The following is a 25776-nucleotide window of genomic DNA, read 5'->3' as shown; positions in this document are numbered from 1 at the left end:
TTTCCTGACAGCTTAATCAGTGTCAAAGTATGGTATATTCAAAATGAAATAAATGCTTGGAACCCCTAAAAATCTGTGTTTTAAAAAGTGTTTTCATAAACTTAGTACTATGACAGTAATTTAAAAGTCACAATTTTCTTGTTCTGGTATAAATCTTCATTTTAATTTTCTTTGAAATAATGGTCTCATAAACTAAATTATATTTCTCTCTACATGTTTATTATACAGTCAGTGTACTAATTCTTTTATTGACTTAAAAATTGAATTATGACTTAAACTTTGTAATATAAGAAAATGATAGATGACTTTTATTAGATGTTAGCTTGGCAGGCAAAATTCTTAACAAACATGTTAATGTATATCAGTAATGTATTTTTAAAATAAGTTTAATTTGCTTTGCAGACTTCAATTATATGTTAATGAAGTATTTATTATTTTCTAATTAATTAAAATTATAGTGCAGGTATATGTTCATGGTGTTCTGAATTATTTTGTTATTAAGGTTAATTTTCAAAGTAGACCATCAACTGAGCAATAGAAATTTTTAAAAATTAAGTTTTTTTCTGGTAACAGTTAGAAATCCATACTTTTGCTTTTCATTGCATATTTTATAGCAAATAAAAATATTTAAAGTTTTTTTGTATTTTGTTATAATATTTGCAATTATAAGAATTGTGAATTGTTTATCTCGATAAATTTACAGTAATGATTTTAATGTCTCAAAATTGAGAATGAAATATAAAATGAGTATTTGCAGTAAGCATGTTATTTTTTTCATTTTTACCACAAGACTGCTAATGATGTTCTGGATATTTTAAAGTATATTTTTGGCATTTGGTTATTTATATTAAATACAGATCAGAAAATATAGATGTTTTGCTTTTTCCCATTTTATTTGTATAAAATAAAAGTTGTGTATTCAGTATTTAATGTCTGTACATCAGTATATTTACAATCCTATCTAATAAAAAGGGAATATGCTAATTGACTGCCACACCCTCACAAAGATGGCGGCACCCAAAGCCAATGAGGAGGGAATATGCTAATTGACTGCCACACCCTCAAATATGGCAGAGCCCAGTCCCCTCAGCCCCACTGGGGCAGCAAGCACATGGCACGGCACGGCCCACCCTGTACGCCTGCCTCCGCAGTCCCCCAGTCCCCTCAGCCCCCCAGCTGCCCAGGGCCAGCCCAAGGTGCAGGCAAGCCTTGGATGGTGGCTGCCCAGCCGCCCAGGGCCACTCGAGGTTCAGGTAACCAGGGCCAGCCAAGGCTCGTGCTGCTGGCAGAGGCAGCAGCAGAGGTGTGGTGGGGGCGTTGCCTTTCCCTGATCACCAGGTTGTCTCCCGCCCTGTGGACTCCCGGACTGTGAGAGGGGGCAGGACAGCCTTAGGGACCCCCCTCCAGTGCATGAATTTTCATGCACCAGGCCTCTAGTATAAAATAAAATCAGCTATTGAAAACAGTTGAATATGCCAAACACTTGTAATTATCTGCTGCACTGCAAAATAACTAGTTTTACTGGAAAAGGGAATATATTTTTTGGTTAGAATCCTTGGACAGACTTTTCATTGAGGGTCATATGGTATAAATTTTAAAGTTTTTAAAGCATTAGATTTATTTCATAACTAATGGGAAAGGCAAATACTTAGATAATAAAGGTAGAGAAAACATAGAAGATTAAAAAAACACTAAGTCATGCACGTGTAAAATTTTTCAGATAAATATTTTTTTATGAAACATCTCAGCTCTTACCTAGACTCCCTCACTTTTACTGAGATTAAGCATGTGATCTCTATGTCTAATCCCATTTTCTAATATATTTCTGGCGGTCCTAAGTACTGCACCAAAATAGCTTTAATGTATTTTCTTTATTATAAACCTATAATGTGGTCAAAAACACATAAAATATACTATCTAAACTATTTGTGTACAGTTCAGTAGTAATAAGTACTTTCACATTGCTGTGAAACAAATCTCCAGAACTTTTTCATTTTACAAATTTGAAACTTTATACCCATTAAACAAAAACTTCCCCTTTTCCCTTTCACCATCCCCTGGTAACCACCACTCTACTTTCTGTTTCCATAAATTTGACTACTTTAGTTACTTCATATAGGGGAGTCTTATAATATTTGCCTTTTTGTGACTGTCTTTTTTCACTTAGCATAATGTCCTCAAGGTTCATCTGTGTTTTAACATGTGGCAGGATTTTCTTCTTTTGTACACCTGAATAATATTCCATTGTATAGACAGGGTGGTGCAAAAGTAGGTTTACATTTGTGAGTACATGAAACACAGAGTTTATTCTTGTTATGAATTATTATATTATTTTGCATACGAACAACTATAAACCTACTTTACCCCACCATGTATATACTCCATTCAAATTTTTAATAAGTCTGTTGAGTTTGAGCTGAAATCCTACAGACAGAACCATATTTTAGCCAGCAGGGTGATTGAAAAGGAGCACTTGAGGGCAGTTATCTCCAGATTTTTTAAATTGCATAACCCTCTCCTTGAAACATGCTTGAGCAAAACCCCAAGATATGTACATTATTTATCTATAAATAACATGTACTGTTGTCGATCCAGATATTAAACAGTGACAATTTTTATTTTCTTCTTCCCTTCTCTTGACTTCTGCCTGCCCTTTTCCTTCTTCCTTCCCCTTGTGCCTTCTTCTTTCCCTCAACTCCCTTCTCTTTCTTCTACACCACTCCTCTCTTCTTTTCTCTCTTCCCTTCTTACCCTTTTCTCTTCTTTGCTTTCTCCTTCCCCACTTGTACTTATTAAAAAAATAAACCTGAATATTTTCCTTCCACATTTCAATGAACCATTTTGACACCAACTGCATTGGAGACTACCTTGCTCTGTGGTTTGGAGACACAGATCACTGCTTTCTGTTAAGACATTCATCAGTTCATTTTTATGGACATTTATGAAGCAGGTTCAAGGTACTGTGTGAAGTATTGGTCCTAGGAAGATCTTGAGAGTCAATAGTCTTTGTAAAATCTGATAATATCACCTGCCAGACTTTATCTTATCATTAATTTTATTCTTTGAAGATTAAGAAGTACCTTAAATTCACTGCTTATTTAATCTCCTGATTTTGTCTTTTCCTTTTATGAACATTTGAAGTTTACTTGTAAAATCATGTTTTATATAGAATTTTGAGAATTTGTTTTATACTTAATTTATGTTCACATACATTTGTAGTACTCACACCCCAAATGATAAAGGAGAATGAATATATTCCTCTTAGGAGACCTCTTAGACTGAATTACCTTGCTGAAGGGAGGAAATATATTTTATTTTAAATTTATATGACTTTTATCTTCTCCATATCTGTTGCTTTCAACATAAAATGTTTTAAATCATCAACTAAGTTATTTAACTCCACCTCCCCTCCAAAAAATTAATTTGGAGCTAAATTTGAAGGTCCAGGATATATGCCTCCTGAAGCTTTATGCACACTCTGGCATACTCATGAATAGCCTTATGGATAGGGGTGCCTTAGATTGAGAAGTGGAGAATGATATGGTTCTGCTGGTTAATTTGAGGTCAGTTTTTGAAAGAAATAACATTTAAGTCTAGGTTCAGAATATTAATTTTGCTGTTTCTGATTTAATTTTTTTAATCCTCACCTGAGGATATTTTTCCATTGATTTTTAGAGAGAGGGAATGACAGAGAGAAATATCGATGTGAGAGAAACACATCAATTGGTTGCCTCTGCACGCATCCAACAAGGGTCCAGGCTGGGGAAGAGCCTGAAACCGAAGTATGTGCTCTTTTTTTTTCTTTATTGATTGAGGTATCACATATGTGTCCTTATTCCCCCATTGCCCTCCCATCCCCCCACTCATGCCCTCACCCTCCTGGTGTCTGTGTCCATTGGTTAGGTTTATATGCATGTGTACAAGGGGGAGATCAACCGAAGTATGTTCTCTTGACCGCAATCAAACCCAGGGCTCTTTAGTCCGCAGGCCAGTACTCTATCCACTAAGCCACACCGGCTAGAGCTGATTTTATTTAAAATAATAACCAGGAAAAGTGTTAACTTATTAGCCTTCCTTATGTTTTAATTTTGATGAAAGCAGTATAAGTATGTGGTAAAATTCAGCAGTACAGAAGAACTTAACAATAAAAAAACATTCTTTCTCACTTCTTTGTATCTCCCATGTCCATTCCTTATATGTAGCCTCAACCATTCTCCATTTTTGTTTCAAATTCTTTTGCATGTTACTTCCATAATTCTAAGGAAAACACTGCAGAATGTGTTAAGGATGAAGATAGGGCTTCTTGTATGTTCAGTCCAGTCTGGTCATGGAAGCCCACTTTTCAAAAGTACATTCTGTGAATCCAAAGCAACTAAGAAATTTATTTTTTGAATTCATAAGTTCTGTATCTAAAGTTCTTTTTTACTTCTCCCTAATACTAATTTTTTTCTTCTATTACTAGTAAAGTAGCCATTTACCCCGTTAATAATGGAACAATAGCATTAGTTTTTAAACAAGGAATGGCAGAAGTTTTTGATATTTATTTATTAGCATTTTCAAAAAGAAGCAGTGAATACTCAATAGCCAAATAGTTTCTATTGCTGCCCTTAAGTTTCATAACCACTCTAACCCAACGTGATTTAAATATAAAATTATTTTAGGTCCTGCTGCAAATTGAGGGTGAAGAGGGAGCATCTACCCTAATGACAAGTTATAGACCATTTGTTTGCTAGGAGGCATCATTCAGGTTATTTTTTTATAGCATTTCAGATAGTATAACATTCAGTAATGTGAACATGTTTGTCATGTTCCCCCCTATTGTCTTTGTTTATTAATAGTATTTTGATAAATAGTTCTATACTTCTGGGATTGAGTCTGTAATTTTAAATATTTCCCCCGAGTATGGTTAATCTCTTATTTTCATGTCATCTGTCTGGGTTCACAGACTATAACTTAAAATGTTTTCTCATTTTAAAAACCCTCTTATGTTTTGTTTTTTAAAAAATCTACATTTTTATGACGTTTATTAATTTAGCATTGTTTGAAAATTTTATTTTCCAGAGATCTCCAAAGCTTTTATGAAGCCATCTAATAATTTAAAAACAAAGGCAAAATAATAATGTTAAAGTTAAATTATAAATTTATGTTAAACCGTAGCAATTATTTGAAAAGTAAAAAAAATACGTTTATATCCTGAATATTTTACCTAATGAGAATTTGGATAAATCACTGTTTAAGTTTTAGAATATATGTAAATGTATGCAACAGGTATATTGGAAAGGTGATTGTTAATTATCAATTACTAATAAGAACAGAGAAAAATTATACATTTAATTTAATAGTTCCCTTTAAAGCCTTTTGAAAGATTATGTAATAATCATACCACTTTTTAGCCATGTCTTAGAATATTAATTTTATTTAACTTAATTTCCTTTTTCTAAAATAACTAAATTTTTCTGTTAAACTGAGCTTGGCTGTTGCTTGATATAATGCATGAGCATGCTGTTTATGCAAGCCAAGTAGCTTCAGACAATAAGACAAAATTTATTACAGCACAATTATTGCATTCATTTGGGAGGTAAATACATGCTCACTGGAACCATTGAAGGAGAATATTGAAGTGCCTTAATGTGGTGTGGTGTTTGCCTATCAGATCATGCCTGTGTCTAGGAGATCCTTGATTCTTCACTGGTGATTTGTATATGTGACTTAGTGTTCATTAAAGATTTGCATAACTTGCTTTTCTATGCTAATTCCCTTAATATTCTAAGGTAAAATACTAAAAGAATACTAACTGTTAAGTGTTTTGAAGTTAAAACAATAGAGATTACATATTCTACCTCTTTGTTATTTCATTGACTAGAAAATTACATTTCAAACCATTTCTAAACGTCTGAGTCAGTTTAATTAAATAGTTATGTGTTTGAATTTTTTAATTTTCATTGAAAATGTAGTTTTATATGTAGATAAAAGGCCAGTGATTACTGAAGAATCTCCTGAGTTGTTGCCTTTAATTAACATTGACATCCCATGATATTCTTTTTTGTTACCATGATGTTCTTAAAAAAAAACAAAACAACAATGTAGATAATTTCCTATCATGTGGGGCCTCATTTACAAGCAGATATTACATCCTACCACCTACATATACAATGCATGAGTCAACAGAGAGTGAGATAAATTCAAGGTAGTTTTTGTCTCACTTCCTCTATCAATTTTCTTACCTTACTATCATAATAAGAATCTCAGTTTTGTGTGTGTACTTATTTATAGTTAGCCTTAGGTCTTATACAATGAAAGTAATACTTACTTAATAATACTTTACTTTGTTCTTATTAGTTTCTTCTCTAGTGGAAGAAGGAGAGAAACAGAACACACGTTTTAGGCCATCAAAAGTGTCTGGCAGAGAATCTACCCCAGCAACCTCTTCCTCACCGCCAGTAAGTCAGGAGTCGTTGACAGTCAAAGAGAAGTTCATCCCACCTGAGCTCAGTATCTGGGACTATTTCATAGCCAAGGTAATAAAAGTGCTGTCCAGAACAATATTTGCGCAGTTAAGTGGAAATGAAAGTGTTTACAATAAGTGTAATTGTTGGTGCTTCCAAATGTTTTCCTACTGTGGTTTAGAAAATTTTCATTTTATCAGGCTACATTCCCCCCAGAAAACAAATATTTTCCAACCAGTTTTTAAGGCAGTTCCTTGCTAAGTTATGATTTTTTACATTTATATGAAGTTCTTATTAAGATGAAAAGATAAATTAGTTAACACCTTAATACCAATGTACTTGGTAGTAATTAAGGAATCAAGACCGTCAGAAGTTAAACTGCCATCCATATTCTCATTTTTTTTTCTATATTACAGGCAGTCCTGCATTGGTTGATATACACAAATTTTCATCTGTTTAATTAAATAACATTAGCCCTTCAACAACATGATTCAAGTTTAAGTTAACACAGTATATTAAATGTGAGTAATTACATCAAGTACAAAGTTCCCTGCTAGCTTTTCAGTTCACGAATTATAATGAAAATAACAGATGCACCTCATGATCAGTGACTAATCATAGCAGTTCTTTCAAAGTGTGCTGTTGATTGGTCATTTAGTATCTATTGTTCAGTTCATACACAGACAGGAAAAGGGGTTGTGTCCTGCCTCCTTGTCTCCCATTATAACCCCAAGTGACATTTTATAAAATTGGATAATTAGAAGAGGGAATTGGCTAACATTGATGAAAGGGCAACAAAAAGTATGAAAAGTGATAGTACTAGAAGTGAAAATTAAAATCAAATGTAAAGTTATATAAAAATTACTAGTTAACTTTGGAATTATTGACTTTACTGTTATTTATGAGACTCTAGATCTGCAGCTAGAGAAATCTAGTTAAGGCCAACTTAGCAACATAAATGAGGAAAATGTGACAAAAGGATGAAGATGTTCCAGAGATAGTGAAATGAGCAATAAACAAACAAACAAACAAAAAAAACACCTTCCTGTTAAAGGAACTCTGGGTAATATTTCACAACATTGAAAGCACAAAGCATAAAATGTTGGAAGCTGATACAGCCTTAGATAGGATTATGACAGTTTGTCAAGATTAGAAAAGATGCTTTATACTGTTAGAAGGCAAGTACTCAATAAATTTTTTTTCAAAAATATAAAGTACTTTAATTCTCAATGTTTCTAACACTTTGCAGTGTATAAAATAAATATTATTTTTAGTATTTTTTATTTTCCTAGCTGACCCTAAGAGTTTGTTTTGACAAATATTTTTAATAGTCACAGAATCTTGTAATTTTCCATTGATTATTGAGATTGCTTTGCATGGCTCCAGCTTGCTTAGACATTTTTACATTCCTGCAATACATGCCACGCAAGAACTGCCTGTATATATCTTCTGTGATCAGACAAATTCCTTATATCCTTAGCTTCTTCGTGTTCTCCTTATTTCCTTGTATTAATTGACATCTCGCTTATTTTCTCTTGACACCAGTCCCCCTGGCCTGTTAAGCAGCCATTTTTATTTTTCTCTTTTATGCTTCATTGTAAAGAAGGACATTTGCACAGTCAGTTATTCATTGAATGTCTTTGTTTCATCTTCATTTTTGAAGCATAGATTGCTGGATATAGGGTTCTTGATTAATATATTCTTCTTATACCTGGATCTTCTTGTTAAATTTCTGATTGGTCTACTCTTGCCCCAATCTGTATCACAGCCTCAGGGTAGATGAGATGTTAGCCTTCCCTAAATGTTTACTTCTGAGATATCTGTTGTTTTTGACAGTGCCACTGAGTATGGAATTTTTATTAAAGTCAGCCTCCCTTGGCCAAGAAGCAGAGCTCTTAGTCCTCACAGACTGCTCTTCTGGCCGTGATAGAACAATTGTACCACAGAGTGGCAGGGGTGGGGATGAGGGTAACCCCTGGCTAAAATGCCAGATTCTGACTGTTTTACCAGAGATTCAGTAGGTATTTCTTATATATTTTTGATGTGTTATATGCATTTGGTCACTTTCCAATATCTTTAAATGATTGTTTTTCACAATTTCATGCAATTTTATTATTGCTGTTTGGGAAGAGGATTTACCAAACCTCTTTACTCAGCTGTTCCAGAAGTTCTGTCCTCCCTGCTATGTTTCTTTATTAGGCTTCCCTAGACCCAAGATTGTATATCAAACATCTCACATCTCTTTCATTCTCATTCTTAATTGATGACCTCATCTCTTAAGTCTTTAAAAAATAGAATTAGACAAAACTTTTTTATCATCCTGTCATGAAGCTGTAACTGGATTTCCTTTCATCTTCTTTTTTCCTCCTGTTATTATGAAGAGTCCTTCCTATCAAAGACTCCATTTCTATTCTGAATCCCATGTTTGCTTTTTTTCTATACTCTTTGCCTTCAGTTCTCTCCTCTCTATTGCCTCCTTCCATCAGGGCAGAAATGTGCTCTCCTGTTTCCCATTCCAAATCCTGCTTTAATCCCCCAAATTTTTTAGCTATTCCATTTCTCTGCTTTCTATTTTTTTAAATATGCTTTTATTGATTTCAGAGAGGAAGGAACAGGCAGAAATAGAAAAACATCAGTGGTGAGAGAGAATTATTGATCGGCTGGGGATTGAGCCTGCAACCTGGGCATGTGCCCTGACTGGGAATAAAACTGTGACCTCCTGGTTCACAGGTTGACGCTCAACCACTGAGCCATACTGGCCAGACTCTGCTTTCTATTCTTATTCAACTTTTTCTAAACTGTATGCAGTAGTTGTCCTTATCTGTGGGGAATATGTTCCAAGACCCCAGTGGAAGGCTGAATCCAGAGAAGGTACCAGCCCCTTACTACACACACACATACACACACACAGTTGAAATTTTCACGCACAACTGTAGTCAGCCAGCTGCATACGTGAATTGCCAATCACGGATCAAAAATACAGTTGACCCTTGAACAACACAGGCTTGAACTATGTGAATCTAGTAAAAATCTGCGTGTAAGCAAATCCATGTTGTTCAAGGCGCAATTGTATATATTTTGTTATTTTCTACACATACATACCTAGGATAAAGATTAATTTATAAATTAGGCATTGTAAGAGATTAACAACAATAACTAATAATAAAATAGAACAATTATAATTACAATAAACTCTAATAGGAATGTAACTGTGGTACCTCTCTCAAAATATCTAATAACTGTACTCACCCTTCTTGTGATGATGTGAGATGATACAATGCTTACTTGATGGGATAATGTGAGATGAATTGTAGGCATTGTGACATAGTATTAGGCTACTATAAGGTAATTTGAACATAAGCACTGCCATACCACAATGTCTATCTGAAAACCAAAATGGCTACTTAGTGATATTGGGCAGGTAGCATTTATAGCATGGACACACTGAACAAAGGGTTGATACACATCTTGGGTGGTACAGAGCAGGGCAATGCAAGATTTCATCATGCTAGTCAGAACAGCACGCATTTTAAAACTTAGGAATTCTTTATTTTTTAAATTTTCTATTTCATATTTTCAAACTGAAGTTGATCACAGGTAATTGAAGCCACAGGAAGTGAAACCACTTGAAAGGAGGAGGCTACATTTTCTTTTTATTATCTTAGATCCCTTTCATATTTACCTATTGTATGATATCTGACACAACTACCCTGCTGAAACTGCTGTTCTTGAGATTCAGGTGGCACACATGTTGTCAAATATAACTGAAACTTCTTGATCATCATCTTATTTTACCTCATAGCAATATTCAGCACATCTGACCATTTCCTTCTTTTTGAAATACTTCACTCTTATTCTCTGATGCCGCTTTCTCCTATTTTCCCCCCCTAACCTTACTAATAATTCCTTCATAGTATCTTTTCTTGTCCTTTTTCTACCTGACCTGTGAATCTTGATCTTCAAGATTTGGGTTTTGTTATTTTCTCCAATACCACCTCTCTTAACAATCAAAGTCCTCTTGTTTTAGTAAGCAGCATCTTTATCTTTATAGTTGCTCAAGCCAGAAATCCTATTTTTCCTCTATTTCTCTTGCTCTCCAGATTTATTAGCAAATTTGTCAATGCTTTCCCCTAAATACACTATAAATCTGTTATTTCTCTTCATCTCCATCACTAACACTTGTGTGCAGACTGCCAGTCTTGCCTAAGTTACTGATGTGTCCATTTCTACTCTTGCCATTTGACTTTTCTTTCATGAGTGAGTGGTGTTGGTAATGTTATTAAGACATAAATCTTATTACCTGTCCTCTACTTAAAACTAATTGGTGACACTCCATTACACTCTATAAATGCAAGTTGTACTTAGCTTTCTACTATTTACCTATTTTTTTTCCATTAAATTATAAGCTCTGTGACAGCAATGATTATGTACATATCTTAAACATTTTTATATCAAGTACTAGAGGCCTGGTGCACAACATTCGTGCATTGGGTGTGGAGGTATCCCTCAGCCCGGCCTGTGCCCTCTAACAGTCTGGGACCCCTTGGGGGATGTCCTCCGAGGGGTCCTTAGCGCTGCAGTGGAGGCAGGAGAGGCTCTCGCCACCACCACTGCGCTCGCCAGCCATGAGCCCAGCTTCTGGCTGAGCGGTGCTCCCACTGTGGGAGTGCACTGACCACCAGGGGTTAGCTCCTGCGTTGAGTGTCTGCCCCCTGGTGGTCAGTGCATATCTTAGCGACTGGTTGTTCTGCTGTTCAGTCAATTTGCATATTAGCCTTTTATTGTATAGGATGCTTTTTTTTTAACACAGTAAGATACCTGATAAAATTTTGTTGAATGGATGAATAAGTAAGGAAATTGTGTAAAGTGATGTCAAAGGCATAGAATATCAAGCAAAAAGAAGCAGCTCTGGCTGGTTTTTCTCAATGGTTAGAGCATTGGCCATGGGTTCGATTCACAGTCAAGGGCAAGTACCTCAGTTGCAAATTCCCCAGCCCTGGTAGAGGCACATTCAGGAGACAACCAATCAATGTATCTCTCTCACATTGATTTCTCTCTCTCTCTCTCTCTCTCTCTCTCTCTCTCTCTCCCCCCCCCCCTTCTTCCTCCCTTCCACTCTCTAGAAATCAATGGAAAACATCAAATGCTGGTTTTACTTCTTATAACAAAATATCTGAAAATGGGATAAATTGCTAATATTGGACTATGTAATTCAAAGTATTAAATCAGATAGTTCATGGTCAATTCTGTAACTTTTTTATTTTAGCCTTTTTTACCCCCTTCCCTAAGTAGAGAATATGATTCAGAGGAGAGTGTGGACAGTGATGATGATGATGATTATGATGATGATAATGATGTTTCAGCTTCAGATTTTCATCTCCAAGAGCATTCTAATTCAAATTCATACAGGTATGGGATACTTAATGTTAAGCTTTTTAAAAAAAATGATGTCATATATGATATTTTTGAAAATAGTACATGTGAAACTAGTGGCTTAGGACTTACTAGGTGTACCAGTTAATAATGCGGATTTTATAATCAAAGAAAACATAATTTCAAGAGAAACATCAAAAGTGCTTTATTCAAAGTAACATCCATCACTAGCTATACATTTCCCCCATCTTTCAGGTAATTTGTGGGTACTGTCCCAATAGAACTTTTCTTGTTTTGAGGCAAACCATTCAGAGATCCAATTTTCCACTTCTTCGTATGTTTTTAAGTGCTGCTCAGACAGTGCATATGCCATCGATCGGAACAAGTGGTAATCGAAGGAGCAAGGTCTGGTGAATACGGCAGGTGGATTAATATTTCTCAGGCAAGATCTTTTAATGTGTCTTTAACTGGTTTTGAAGTGTGTGATGGTGAAAAATTACTTTGCCGTGTCTTCTGGAACATTCTGGTCGTTTCATGATCAAAGCATGGTTCAAATTGGTTATTTGTTGTCAGTAGTGATCGGTATTAACGGTTTCACCTGATTTTAGAAGCTCATAATATACCACATCTTCCTGATCCCACCAAACGCAGAGCATTGTCTTCTTTCCGAAGCGATTTGGCCTTGCAGTCGATGTTGATGGTTGACCTGGATCAACCCATGATTTTGTGCGTTTGGGATTCTCAAAATCCACTTTTCATTGCCAGTCACAATTCAATGCGAAAAAGACTTTCTTTCATGCCATTGAAGCAACATTTTACTGATGACTTTTCGGTTTTCCATTTGTCTTTTGTTCAGTTGATGTGGCACCCATTTTCCTTCCTTTAATATCTTTCCCATTGCTTGTAAATGATTGGAAATTGTTTACTGAGCAACATTTAATCTTTCTGCAAGTTGTTTTTGAGTTTGGCACACATCTTCATCCAATAATGCTTGTAATTGTTGGTCTTCAAACTTTTTCAGTTGACCTGGATGTTCTTTGTCTTTCACATCGAAATCATTACTTTTAAAGCGTTTAAACCAGCGTTCACAAGTATCTTGAGATGGAGCATATTCACATAAGCTTCCCGAAGTATACGATAACTTTTTCTTCAAAATAAAGTAATGAATTAAAACTTCCCGCAAATGCTGTTTTTTGGCACGAAATTCAACATTTTTAAGTGTAAAAATAACTATGATGTTAACACCTTCAGAAAATTGACATATGAAGTTTTGAAGCTTGTCAATACAACAAAATAACATACGTATCAAATCGCATATTTATCAACATGTGTAACTCCATCTATTGAAAAAAAATCTGCATTATTAACTGGTACACCTCGTATAACATTTAATTTAGATTTCTTTAATTGAAATTGGTAAATTCCTTCTCTTAATAATTCCATAGATGACCTATACTTTTATTTAGTCCTCAGAAATGTTGCTATCAGATTATTCTTTATCCTTTGTTCCCTAATATAAATAAATCCCACTGTTTTATCCTAGAAAATCTAATGTCTTTTAGTGAACACTAGTATGCTAACATGTCAGTGATCATTGTTTTAAAAATGATTTCCATATATGATAAGAATCATAAATGTTCAAAACATTCACCCTCAATGAGTATTATTCTTATATGTAGGAGTGCTGGTATACTTGTTATCTTGCTTTTATTTCCTGTTTATCTAATTTTTTAATATATGAAATATTAACATGGCTCAAAAATCAAATTGTGTAACTCAGCAACAAAAGCTCAACCCAATTAAAAATCAGCAAATGATTAGAATAGACATTTTCCCAAAAAAGTTATACAAATGACCAATGAAGTACTCCTTTATTGAAAAGCACATGAAAAAAATGCTCACTCTAGCTAATCAGTAGGGAAATGGAAGTCAAAATCACTATGAAAGATGATCTCACACCCACTGAGATGGCTACTATAGGAAAAAAACACATCCAGAAAATAAAAGTGTTTGCAAGGGTACATAGAAACTGGAATCCTATGCAATGTTGGTGGGAAAGTAAAATGGTGCAACCATCATGGAAAACAGTATGACAGTTCCTCAAAAATTAAAAATAGAATTATCATATGATCCATCAATTTGACTCCTGGGTATATACCCAAAAGAATACAAAGCAGGTTATTAAACAGGTATTTGTACACCCGTGTTCATAACAACATTATTCATAATAGCCAGTGGGGTAGAAGCAACCTGAGTATCTATCAACAGGTGAATGCATAAACAAAATGTGATATAGATGTACAATTGAATATTATTCAACCTTTAAAAGTACAGAAATTCTGATACATGTTACTATGACATGGATGTATCTCAACAACATTATGCTAAGCAAATTAAACCACAAAAAGAAAAATACTGTATAATTCCACTTATCTCATATGAAATATTAACATGGGTAATCAAATTCATAGACAGAAAATAGAATGGTGGTTCCAGGAGCTAGGAGAAGTTGGAAATGGAGAATTGTTGCTCAGTGGATATAGAGTTTCAGTTTTACAAGATGAGGAGGATTCTGGAAATAGATGGTTGCACAACAATATAAATAAGTATTTAATGCGACTGAACTGTATGCTTGATAATAGTTAAGATGATAAATTTATGATTTATTTTACCACAGCTTAAAGAAATAAAAAGCCATTACTCTAAGAAATAAATGTGTCACTTGAAATAAAAGAGTAGCTGAGCCGAAACCGGTTTGGCTCAGTGGATAGAGCGTCGGCCTGCGGACTCAAGGGTCCCGGGTTCGATTCCGGTCAAGGGCATGTACCTTGGTTGCGGGCACATCCCCAGTGGGGGGTGTGCAAGAGGCAGCTGATCGATGTTTCTCTCTCATCGATGTTTCTAACTCTCTATCCCTCTCTCCTCTCTGTAAAAAATCAATAAAATATATTTTAAAAAAAAAAGAGTAGCTGAAATATTTTTAAATAAAAACATAAAACTATAAAAATGTGAAATCAGAAGTCTCACCATTTCTCTCTTCCAGCTAATTTCTCTTCTACAACCTCCAGTTTCTGGCTTATTTTTTTGTTTGCAGAATTTAGCATGTGTGTGTACATGTGAAATCTTGTATTTCCCCTTTAGGTAGCATACTATATGTAGTGTTCTATAACTTTTTATTTGTCAATATATACTGGAGTTCACACCATATTAACACTTAGAGATCCTTCTTCATTCTTTAACACATTAAGGCCCTGTCAGTTACCAGTGACTGACACTATACTTTCCCTCTGGAAGACAAAACAGGCTGGGCACTTAACGTATTCAAAATGGCTACCCTAATATTCTGTTTTTCAAAACTTTAGATATTTAACCAGTACTCTCTTGATGGATAATTTGATTGTTTCTAGTCTTTTGCTATTGTAGATAATGCAGACTTGAGTACTACATGCATATGTGTTTTGTTTTTGTTTTTGTGGAAGTATATAATCAGGATAAATTACTAGTAGTGGAATTGTTGGGTCAGAGAGTGGTGTACTCTTCTAAATCCCTGAGTGAAAATTAACAGATCTATTGTTGCTTTATTTTTAGTTGGTCATTGATGCGCTTGGCAATGGTGCAATTGGTACTCAACAACTTGAAGACTTTCTATCCGTTTGCAGGTCATGATCTTGCAGGTAAAAAATATTTTATTTTATTTATTTGTTTTTTAAAATATGTTTTTATTCTTTTTTTAGAGAGAGGAAGAGAGAGAGAGAGAAACATTGATGAGAGATCAACATCGATTGGCTGCCTCCTGCATGCCCCCTTCTGGGGATCAAGCCTGCAACCTAAGCATGTGCCCTCACTGGAAATCAAACTGGTAACCTCTTGGTGCATGGTCTGACGCTCAACCACTGAGCCACACCAGCTGGGCTAAAAAATATTTTAACATGAATTAATATTGCCATTGCTTTTGATTTACTGTTTTGTATTTTTTCAAATAATGGAGAAAAAGTTAAATAACTTCCTATTGTAGAAGATAGGTTTCTGTTAACTAAACCAACCATATATAGATATGTCTGTCACCTTGTTAGTGCTCTTAGGAGTTCAGGAAAGCAGAGAATTTGAACCTGATGTGATTGACTTTATTGAGACTGTATTTATATCTGAGTGATTGACTTTATTGAGACTGTATTTATAGCATAGCTGAGATATTGGGAGATTTAATAGTGGTAGACACATAGAAAACTAAGTAAATGCGAAAAGTTAGTGATTAACTCCAAGTGAGGAAACGTAGTATAGGAAAGAAAGAGGCATGTTAGGATACCAAGTGGTTCATCTGTGATCTGTATTTAATCCTATCTAATAAAAGAGTAATATGTAAATTGACTGTACCTCCACTCTACCCACAAGCCACGCCCCAACCAATTAGGAGTGAATATGCAAATAAACCCAACCAAGATGGCTGCAGCCACAGATAGCAGCAGGGAGGTTTGGGTTTCCCCGGCAATGGAGGAAGCCAAGCTTTCCGCCTGCCCTTGCCAGCCTAGGCCTCCACTCAAGGCTGCAACGTTTCAATGATAGAAGATAAATAAATCCAAACATAGATGGCGGCAGCCATGGAGCTGGAAAGAGCAGGAGGCTAGGGTTGCCCCCAGCGATGGAGGAAGCCAAGCTTCTGAAGCTCTGGCCTGCCTTGGCCTCCGCTCCAGGCTACAAAGTTTCAATTATAGAAGATACATAAATCCCAACAGAAATGGCTGCTGCCACGGAGCAAGCAGGTGTCTTGGCTCCACTCCAGGCTACAAAGTTTCAATTGTAGAAGATAAATAAATCCCAGGCCTCCACTTGGGTTGCCGGGGAGCATGGCTGGCCTGCAAACCACCACAGGCCCCTTGCCCAGGCCGACCCACGCCCCAAGGGAACCCCCACCCTGATCTAGGACACCCTTCAGGGCAAACCAGCTGGCCCCCACCCATGCACCAGGCCTCTATCCTATATAATAAAAGAGTAATATGCAGATTGACCATCACTCCAACACATAATATGGCTGCCCCCATTTGATCAAAGATCCTGCCCCTATGTGGACACAAGATGGCCACCGCAAGATGGCCAGTAGGGGAGGGCAGTTGGGAGGGACCAGGCCTGCAAGGGAGGGCAGTTTGGGGCGATCAAACCTGCAGGGGAGGGCAGTTAGGGGTGACCAGGCCAGCTGAGGGGGGAAGTTGGGGGTGACCGGGCCTGCAGGGAAGGGCAGTTGCGGGGGGACCCAGGCCTGCAGTGGAGAGCAGTTGGGGGGGGACCCAGTCCTGCAGTGGGGAGCAGTTGGGGGGGACCAGGCCTGCAAGGGAGGGCAGTTAGTGGTGACCAGGCCTGCAGGGGAGGGCAGTTAGGGTTGACCAGGCCTGCAGGGGAGGGCAGTTAGGGGTGATCAGGCCTGCAGGGGAGGACAGTTAGGGGCAAACAGGCTGGCAGGGGAGCAGTTAGGCATCAATCAGGCTGGCAGGGAAGTGGTTAGGGGGTGATCAGGCTGGCAGGCAGAAGTGGTTAGGGGCAATCAGGAAGGCAGGCAGGCGAGCAGTTGGCAGCCAGCAGTCCTGGATTGTGAGAGGGATGTCGGACTGCCCGTTTAGGCCCGGTCCTACTGGGCCTAAATGGGCAGTCGGACATTCTGGATTGTGAGAGGGATGGGGCAATCAGGAAGGCAGGCAGGTGAGTAGTTTGGAGCCAGCAGTCCTGGATTTTGAGAGGGATGTCCGACTGCCCGTTTAGGCCCGATCCTACCAGGATCCCAGATTGGAGAGGCTGCAGGCTGGGCTGAGGGACACCCCCCTCCATGCACGAATTTCATGCACCGGACCTCTAGGTAGTTTTATAATATTCAGGTAAATTTTTTTATGTGAAATTAAAGTCAAAAGCAGTAATTGACATAGCAGTCATTTAAGTCACATCATAAATATTATTCCAAGTAGTAGTTGTAAATCTTTGATGTAATTTTGACTTAGATTGCCCATTTTTTGTTGTTGTCCTTGGCCACCTAATTATGTTGAAATGTTACACAGATTTATGATATCCTTTTTTAAAATACTTTTTTTTTATTGCTTTTAGAGAGGAAGGGAGAGGGAGAGAGAGATAGAAACATCAATGATGAAAATCATTGATCAGTTGCCTCTTGCATGCTCCCTAATAGGGATCAAGCCTGTAACCTGGGCATGTGTGCTGACCAGGAATCGAACGCTGGCCTTCCAGTTCAGAGATTGATGCTCAACCATTTAGCTACACCAGCCGAGTGGTACCCTTTTATTTATATTCTAGAATTCTATGCCCTCCTCTTTCACATCACCTCTGACAAAATGGGTGTTAATATCTCAGTCATTCTTACAGTTGAATATAGCATTTTACTACAGAAGATAAATGCGGGTCAATTTTATTTTCTCATTTTAGAGCTTCCTGTTAGTTCACCACTTTGTCACGCAGTTCTAAAAACTCTTCAATGTTGGGAGCAAGTTCTTCTCCGACGACTTGAAGTCCATGGTGGGCCCCCTCAAAACTATATTGCAAGTTATACTTCTGAAGAGAGTTTGTCTGCAGGTCCTGCAATTCTCCGCCACAAAGCTTTGCTGGAACCTACAAATACTCCTTTCAAGTAGGTTTTCCTATGGATATTGTTTTTAAGTATGAGTTTTACTAAATCAAGAGTGGTTTCAGGTAGTATTTGAAGAAAAAATATTTAAGTCCATTTATGTATAATATGCTCTTCTAGGGTCATCTCTGTGTCTCTGTGTGATGCATATTATAGTCCTGAGGTTAGCAAACTTTTCCTGCAAAGGTCCAAATAAGTAAACATTTTAGGCTTTGGGGACCTTACAGTTCTTATGGCAAATATTCAGTCTTGCCATTGTATAGTGAAAGCAACTATGAACTGTAAGTAGTAAGTGAATGGGCATGGCTGTTACATAATAAACTTTATTTTTAAAAATGGAAGGCAGGCTTGTAGTTTACTGGCACCCACTCTCGAGCAGTGCTATTTAAAATAGCCAGCAAACTGGATTGCTGTTTGTGAGGTGTAAAAGGTAAATCAGTGCACTGCTTGCTTCATCAAAGTCTTGCTATAGTGACTTAATGATAGTTCATTTACATTTTTTTCTTAAGCTCTTACCTCTTTGCACATCAGTAACAGACTTCATGGACTGGTATGTGTTCACAGACAACACTTTTAGTAGCTCTGCTTGTAGATCTCTTCTAGGTGAGGGGTCAGCAGTCTGCAGCCTATGGGCCAAATTCATCCTTCCTCCTGTATTGTAAATAAAGTTTTATTGGACCACAGCCACACCCTTTCATTTTAATATCATCTCTGCCTCTTTCCCACTTCATTGGCAGAGCTGAGTAATAGTATGAAAGACCATGTGGCCTACAGAGTCTAAAATATTTACCATCCAGTCCTTTAAGAAAAGACTACTAGTACTGATTGCAGCCCAAGATGATTTGGTCTGATTCTAGTTAATTATTATTATAAACACTTATATAACACTAAGTAGATATAGTCAAGTTAATCAGAATTTTAAGTGTATAATTAAATATATTGTTTCTCTGTAGATCCAAACACCACCTGGCACTGTCTGTGAAAAGACTTTGGCAGTACTTGGTGAAGCAAGAAGAAATTCAGGAAACCTTTATCAGAAATATATTTACAAAGAAAAGGTGCCTAAATGAGGTTCGTATTAGTTAAAACCTGCTTACTGTTTTATTGTGAAATCAATAAAATATATTAAATAATAAAATAAAACTAATTTTTATATCATAAAGATATCCTATGCAGTTAATGTATAGAAAGTAATTGAATAGGAAAGAGAGAGGGTCAGTATTTTCTTAAATCTGTTTTATTTAAAGTAACTAATTCAGATGTATTTGGGACTTTTCTCCCCAAAAGATATTGGTTAAGATTCTGTATCTTTGTTTCCTGTTTTAAGCTGTCATGATCACCATTAAGAGACAAAGTAGAAAGTTCCCGTGATTTTCATGTGACAGTTAAAAGAAGTTTATCTTAGAAGTTTAATTGAAATTAGGTTTATATACTGAAAACATTTCAAATATGTACGTTCAAATATGTTTTTTTTTACTCTGTTGATTACGCTTCTTAATGAAATTTTGCAAACTCTAATTTATAGGTTGATTATACCTCGATGTTATCATTATAACGATTCTTCTCAGTTCAGTGCTGGTAAAAACTTTCAATTTGTTGTTATGGGAAACTTGTACCTGAATGTAAATTAACATTTTGTTTCCTTCATTGAGACAATTTTGCTATTAAAAAATGTAGGGTAAATAAACAGTGGATTTAGTGATTTAGTTAATTCCTTATCTTCTTATGGACTGGTAAAGTGTTCAAGACTGGCAACTGGTCTGTGATCCACTGAACTAGTCAAAGCAAGTTTTTGAAGTGGAAGGAAAAAAGGATGATATTTCAGTTGGATAAATTAGGAAATAGAATGGCTTCTTAATAGACAAGCTAGCAAAAAGCAAGATGACATCTAACCTCATTGAAAAAAGGAAAATTATATATAATTCATTGTCTCTCAGTCTAAGCACTAATTTATTAGAGGCAATTGTACATCCTGTTAATTAGTATTTGCCTGTTTATGTAAATATATCTAAATTAGCCAGGCCAAGAAACAATATTTAGTGTTTTTGCTAATTTAGAAGACTTGACCTTAGTATAATATTGAAATCTGAGCAAATAATAAATCCAATAGATACAATACAAATGTAAGTATTTCTATATAACCTTAAGTAAGCTATATCTTAAATATTTAGCATATGAAGTACTATTAAAACAGTTTAAGCAAATTTTTGGATGAATAAAATTAAAAGTGGATTTACTAGATAAGAGTGTCAGACTAATTAGCGTATGTTTACAGATGAGGTAATGTTTCTTATTTTAAATATATGTTTGCCTAAAATAATTTATTACAACTTAAAGTATTCTAATAATAGTGTATAAAGCACTGTTGATTGCTCTGAATAAAAAGCATGTTTAATGTGCTTGTTACTTCTTCAGTTTCTCTGATGTACCTTGTTATATGAATATGCAAATTGGGCAAAATAACTTCAAGTACAAAATCGTTTTTTAAAAAACATTGTCATGTTTGATTACTATAACTGTAAAAATAAAAACATTTCTCTACCTCTGATACATTTAGTGTATTTGTGAAATAAAATAGTTCTCAAAACAAACAAAACAAATGACTATTGTACCACTAGATTGTCCAATAGAATCAGGGGATAGAACCATTAAGGAGATAGACTAACATAAGGAAGCCAGAGTGAGTAAGGAAAGATCGCAGATAAATAAATAAAGTTATTTTTGTATTATAACCATTTTAATCAAAAGCAGTAATATGAATGCTGGAATAAAAGCTTTATCTCTATCAGTAAGCTAAATATTTTCTATGTATTTTAATGTGTGTTTTTTTTTTTTAATCTGCAAAATGAGTATAATACCTTTCACTTTGCTGTGCTTTAACCAGTATATTTAACTTATTTAAAAACTTGGCATGATTAATGGTAGTTATTAGATGGCAGATAATGGAGAATATTTTGGAAGTGCTACTGTTCTTTATTCCTTTATGTTTTTGAAAATGAAATTTTCTTTACCTGATGTTAAAATTCTGTTGTATCCTCAGATCTTTCCTTTCCTATATAATGTAGTTTTTAGTGCTACATGCATTTTTAAAACAGAAGGTCTTCCCTATTTGTATTTATTTGGAAATTAAGTGCAGATAGCTACAAATAGACTACATCTAAATCATTCCTGACCCTCCCCCCAAAAAAAAAAAAAAAATTCTTGGCACCCTGATTCCTTTTTCTGTTTACTTTCGTTTTCTGAGAAAAACTAAAGGTCTTGAACCAGCTCTTTCTTTAACTAGTGTTAATATCCCCTTTTAAGGAGCATGTGTGCCTAAAACCTATATGATTTTGTTAACCACTGTCACCCCAATAAATTCAACTAAAGAAAATGAGAGAGAAAAAGAGACTCTACACCTTTAAATAACAACATTATTAGGATAGTATTAGTATGTTGTTGGATACACATATACTAAATTAATAAAAAGTAAGTATACTTTTATTATTTCACACAAAAATATCATGTATGCCTCTAAGCAGTTTGTTGAGTATTTCTGCCTCAATCAAGACAAAGTGAGAATTAGAGATCTAGAAATAAAAATTTTTTAATCGTGATGTTTTCCTGAAGAGTGAGGAGACAAGAAATAGTACTGTATAAGAGAACAATTTGACTTTAATTTTCAGTTGATAGTACTCTGGCGCCATTAGCTCTGAAATTTGTAATATAAAGTGCTTGGGCTATAATTTTGCTTTAATATCAACATTTCAAAGTTAAGTGAGTAAAAATTTCTCAGGAGGTTGAATAAAATTTATAGTGGTTGTTAATGAATTTTGAGGGATTAAGTTTTCCCTAACCCCTAATTCTGCACCCACACACATGCTTCTTTTAAGATAAATGAAATTTTAAAAATAATAACTCAGTCCAATATTACTAAATTTGGCGAAAAATATAATTAAAAAAATATCCCTAGTATTTTGCATGTTACATTGCATCTTACTCTTTGTCATGTGATTATTCTTTCTTGATGAAGTCATTAGAGGACAACTGTGAAACCATCAAAAATTCTATGATGGCGGAGCCAAACATCAATAAGGTACAAAGCATCATTCAACTGAAATTAGAAATTGCATTCTTTAACAAGAAAAACAAAATGTTTCCATTTAACTTTGGACTGGACTTTGTTTCCAGTGCAGTTAAATTACTGTTCCCTCCGTTTATTCTTTTATTTTAACAACTTAAATATTGCAATCATAACATTGTTTCTGTTTATTAATAAGAGAATGCAATTTTAAAGGGAGTTGAATGTATCCTGTTTTGGCTACAGATTTTTTCATAGTAAATACAATTAAAGTTCTTAATAAATTGTAATTAGCCATTATAGAAGTATAGTAGCATTGTTCTATTTTTGCAAATATCACTTTTTTAAGTTAAAATTCTTTCTTCTTATATTAATTTCTTAAAATATATCGGATACTATTATACATTATATCATTTATTTTACTGGTAATAATAGGATACAGCATATTTTATATATAATAAGAACTCAGTAATACTTGAGAACACGGCACAAATGCTGAGAATGTGTACAACCATAAAATAACTCCCAAATGTTCTGTGATCACACATTCAAATAGGACTTTTATTAGGTTGATATATGATTCATGTGTTTCATATTTTTATTTTAAGACCATGTCATCAGAGTAATTTTTAGGGAAAACATTTTTCAAAAGATTTTTTTAAGGCTGTGAATTCTTTCTCAAAGGAATCTTTTTGTAAAATAGAAATAATTCTATACAGTTAATAAGAAAGACTGATTTGATGTGAAGTGTATATTATAACTACAAACTTGGCAAAATAAATATATGCAGTACACACTTAACTTTGAGAATTTCTAATGGTCTTTTGGTGTTTTGAGAGATTATTATTCAAACTTTTAATCAGTTAACAATATTCCTTGCCTTGCAGTAATCATTAATTACTACAGTCTATACATTATCATGAATCCTTTTTTTTTTTTTTTAATCCTCACCCAAGGATATTTTTCGATTGATTTTTAGAGAGAACGGAAGTTAGAGGGAAAGACAGAAATATCGATGTGAGAGAAACACATCGATTGGTTGCCTTCTGTACGCGTCCCTACCAGGGTCTGGGCCGGGGAGGAGCCTGCAATTGTGTTATGTGCCCTTAACCGGAATCAAACCCGGGACCCTTTGCTCTGCAGACTGATGCTCTATCTATTGAGCCAAACAGGCTATGTCATGAATCCTTAGCCAAAGATTTTTTTTGACACTGTTTATAAAATGTTAATCAGAATGTTATATTACTATAGTTGTTACACTACATCAAAAGTCAGTCATTGTGTTTGTTTAACATCATAATTTTTTTGGCCAGTTTTTCAAGCCACATGGGACAGTTTTAACAGCTTTATTAGCTATACCTGACCTACAGTAACTACACATATTTATTAGAATGTGATGAATTTTTACATAAGTTTACATGGGTGAAGCCATTAGCACAATCAAGATAATAAATATATCCATTACCCCCCAAACTAATCTCTCCCTTGCTTTTCCCTCCCCTCTCTGCCCTTTTCCTCCCCAGGTAACTACTAATTTTCTTCCTGATATTGTAGACTAGAGCCCCAGTGCACGAAATTTGTGCACGGGGAGTGGGGGGCGGTCCCTCAGCCTGGCCTGCACCCTCTCCAATCCGGGATCCCTCTCACAATCTGGAACCACTGGCTCCTAACTGCTCACCTGCCTGCCTGCCTGCCTGATGCCCTTACTGCTCACCTGCTGGCCTGATCACCCTAACTGCCTAACTGCTCTCCCCTGCTGGCCTGATCCCCCTAACTGCCTATCTGCTCTCTGCTGCCGGCCTGAGACCCCTAACTGCCTATCTGCTCTCCCTTCCTCTCCATGCCCTTCGGACCCCTGGCACAGGCGTGCTGAGAGCTCTCTGCCGTGTCCCCACCACCATTCTGATTGGTAATTATGTGACAGCGTCCTGTCCAATTTGCATATTCCTCTATTATTAGTATAGACTAGAAGCCTGGTGCATGGATTTGTGCACCGGGGGGGTCCTTCAGCTTGGCCTGTGGATCAGGCTGAAACTGGCTCTCCAACATCCCCCAAGGGGTCCCGAATTGCAAGAGGGTGGTTCTTGGGTGATGCACCCCAGAATCGGGCTCCCTCCTCTCCAGTTCCGGGTGCATCACCTGAGGACCGCAGCTGCCAAGTCACCACAGCTCAGCAGCTCCTGCATTGAGTGTCTGCCCCTGGTGATCAGTGCATTTCATAGCTATTGGTCAGATAGTCTGCCCCCTGGTGGTCATTGCACATCATAGCCACCAGTCAGATGGTCGCTTAGACTTTTATATATATAGATTAGTTTGCATTTTCTGCAATTTTTGTAAATGTGATTGTACAATAAATCTTTTTTTTTTCTATGCGCTTTCTCAGCATATTTATTTTGAGATTCCTTCATATTGTGTATTTCAGTATTTTGTTTCTTTTTATTGTTGGTGCATTCATTGTATGGCTATCCCAAAATTTGTTTCTCCATTGACTTGTTGATGAACACTTAAGCCTTTTCCATTTTTGAGCTATTTCAAATAAGAGTGTTTAGAATATTCAAACAAAAGTCTCTTTGGTTGGAAATATTCTCTCATTTCTCTTGTGTAAATGCCTAAGAGTGGGGTGGCTAGACTATATTGTGGGCGTATGATTAACTTTTTGAGCAACTGCTCAAGTATTTTCCAAGGTGGTAGAAACATTTTACATTTCCAGCAGCAATGCATGAAATCCCAGTTGCTTCACATTCTTATCAACACTTGGTATGGTCAGCCTTTATTTTAGCCATTGTAGTAAGTGTGTAGTGGTAGTTCATTATAGTTTTAACTAGAGGCCTGGTGCATGGATTTGTGCACCAGTGGGGTCCCTTGGCATGGCCTGTGGAGATCAGGCCAAAACCGGCAGTCCAACATCCCCCACGGGATGTAGTAGTGCACAAAGTGGCAGGTGGCTGGGGAGGAGCCTGAGCCTGAGCCAGGCACTGTCCCGCTCCCCCTCATCCCAGCTCTGCTGCACTTGCTGCTGCTGCTCGGTAGGCTCGCTGCTGCTCTGCTGCGGTTGGCTCGCTGCCGCTCCACTCTGGTCTCTGCACATCCATGCTAAGGCGATACCAACTTGCCCATGACGGAGAAGTGGCCACAGGCTCATGCCCAGTCAGTCCTATGCTAGTACCGATGCTGGTCCCAATGGGGGAGAGGCCTGCAGGGGGAGTATCTACGGGAGAGGCTTGTGCCGCAGCAGCTGTGCTCGCCAGCTTGAGCCTGGTGTCTGGCGCCTGTCA

General features: G+C 36.3%; 1 protein-coding gene across 2 annotated transcripts in view; it reads left to right on the top strand.

Moving 5' to 3' along the window:
* Positions 1-25776, top strand: part of DMXL1 (Dmx like 1) — a 154375-nt gene that overhangs the window by 88903 nt on the left and 39696 nt on the right. Inside the window, exons 29-34 of one of the 2 annotated variants that reach the window (XM_054714972.1) lie at positions 6340-6518; positions 11713-11855; positions 15408-15493; positions 18243-18444; positions 19395-19512; positions 22454-22516. In XM_054714972.1, coding sequence (XP_054570947.1) covers positions 6340-6518; positions 11713-11855; positions 15408-15493; positions 18243-18444; positions 19395-19512; positions 22454-22516 — 791 coding nt within the window. The remainder of the gene's footprint in view (positions 1-6339; positions 6519-11712; positions 11856-15407; positions 15494-18242; positions 18445-19394; positions 19513-22453; positions 22517-25776) is intronic. The other variant, XM_054714973.1, reaches the window with a different exon arrangement.

The sequence above is a fragment of the Eptesicus fuscus genome, chromosome 4 (genome assembly GCF_027574615.1).
Source record: "Eptesicus fuscus isolate TK198812 chromosome 4, DD_ASM_mEF_20220401, whole genome shotgun sequence".
Taxonomy (NCBI): Eukaryota; Metazoa; Chordata; class Mammalia; order Chiroptera; family Vespertilionidae; genus Eptesicus; species Eptesicus fuscus.
This window is presented reverse-complemented; position numbering and strand designations above follow the sequence as displayed.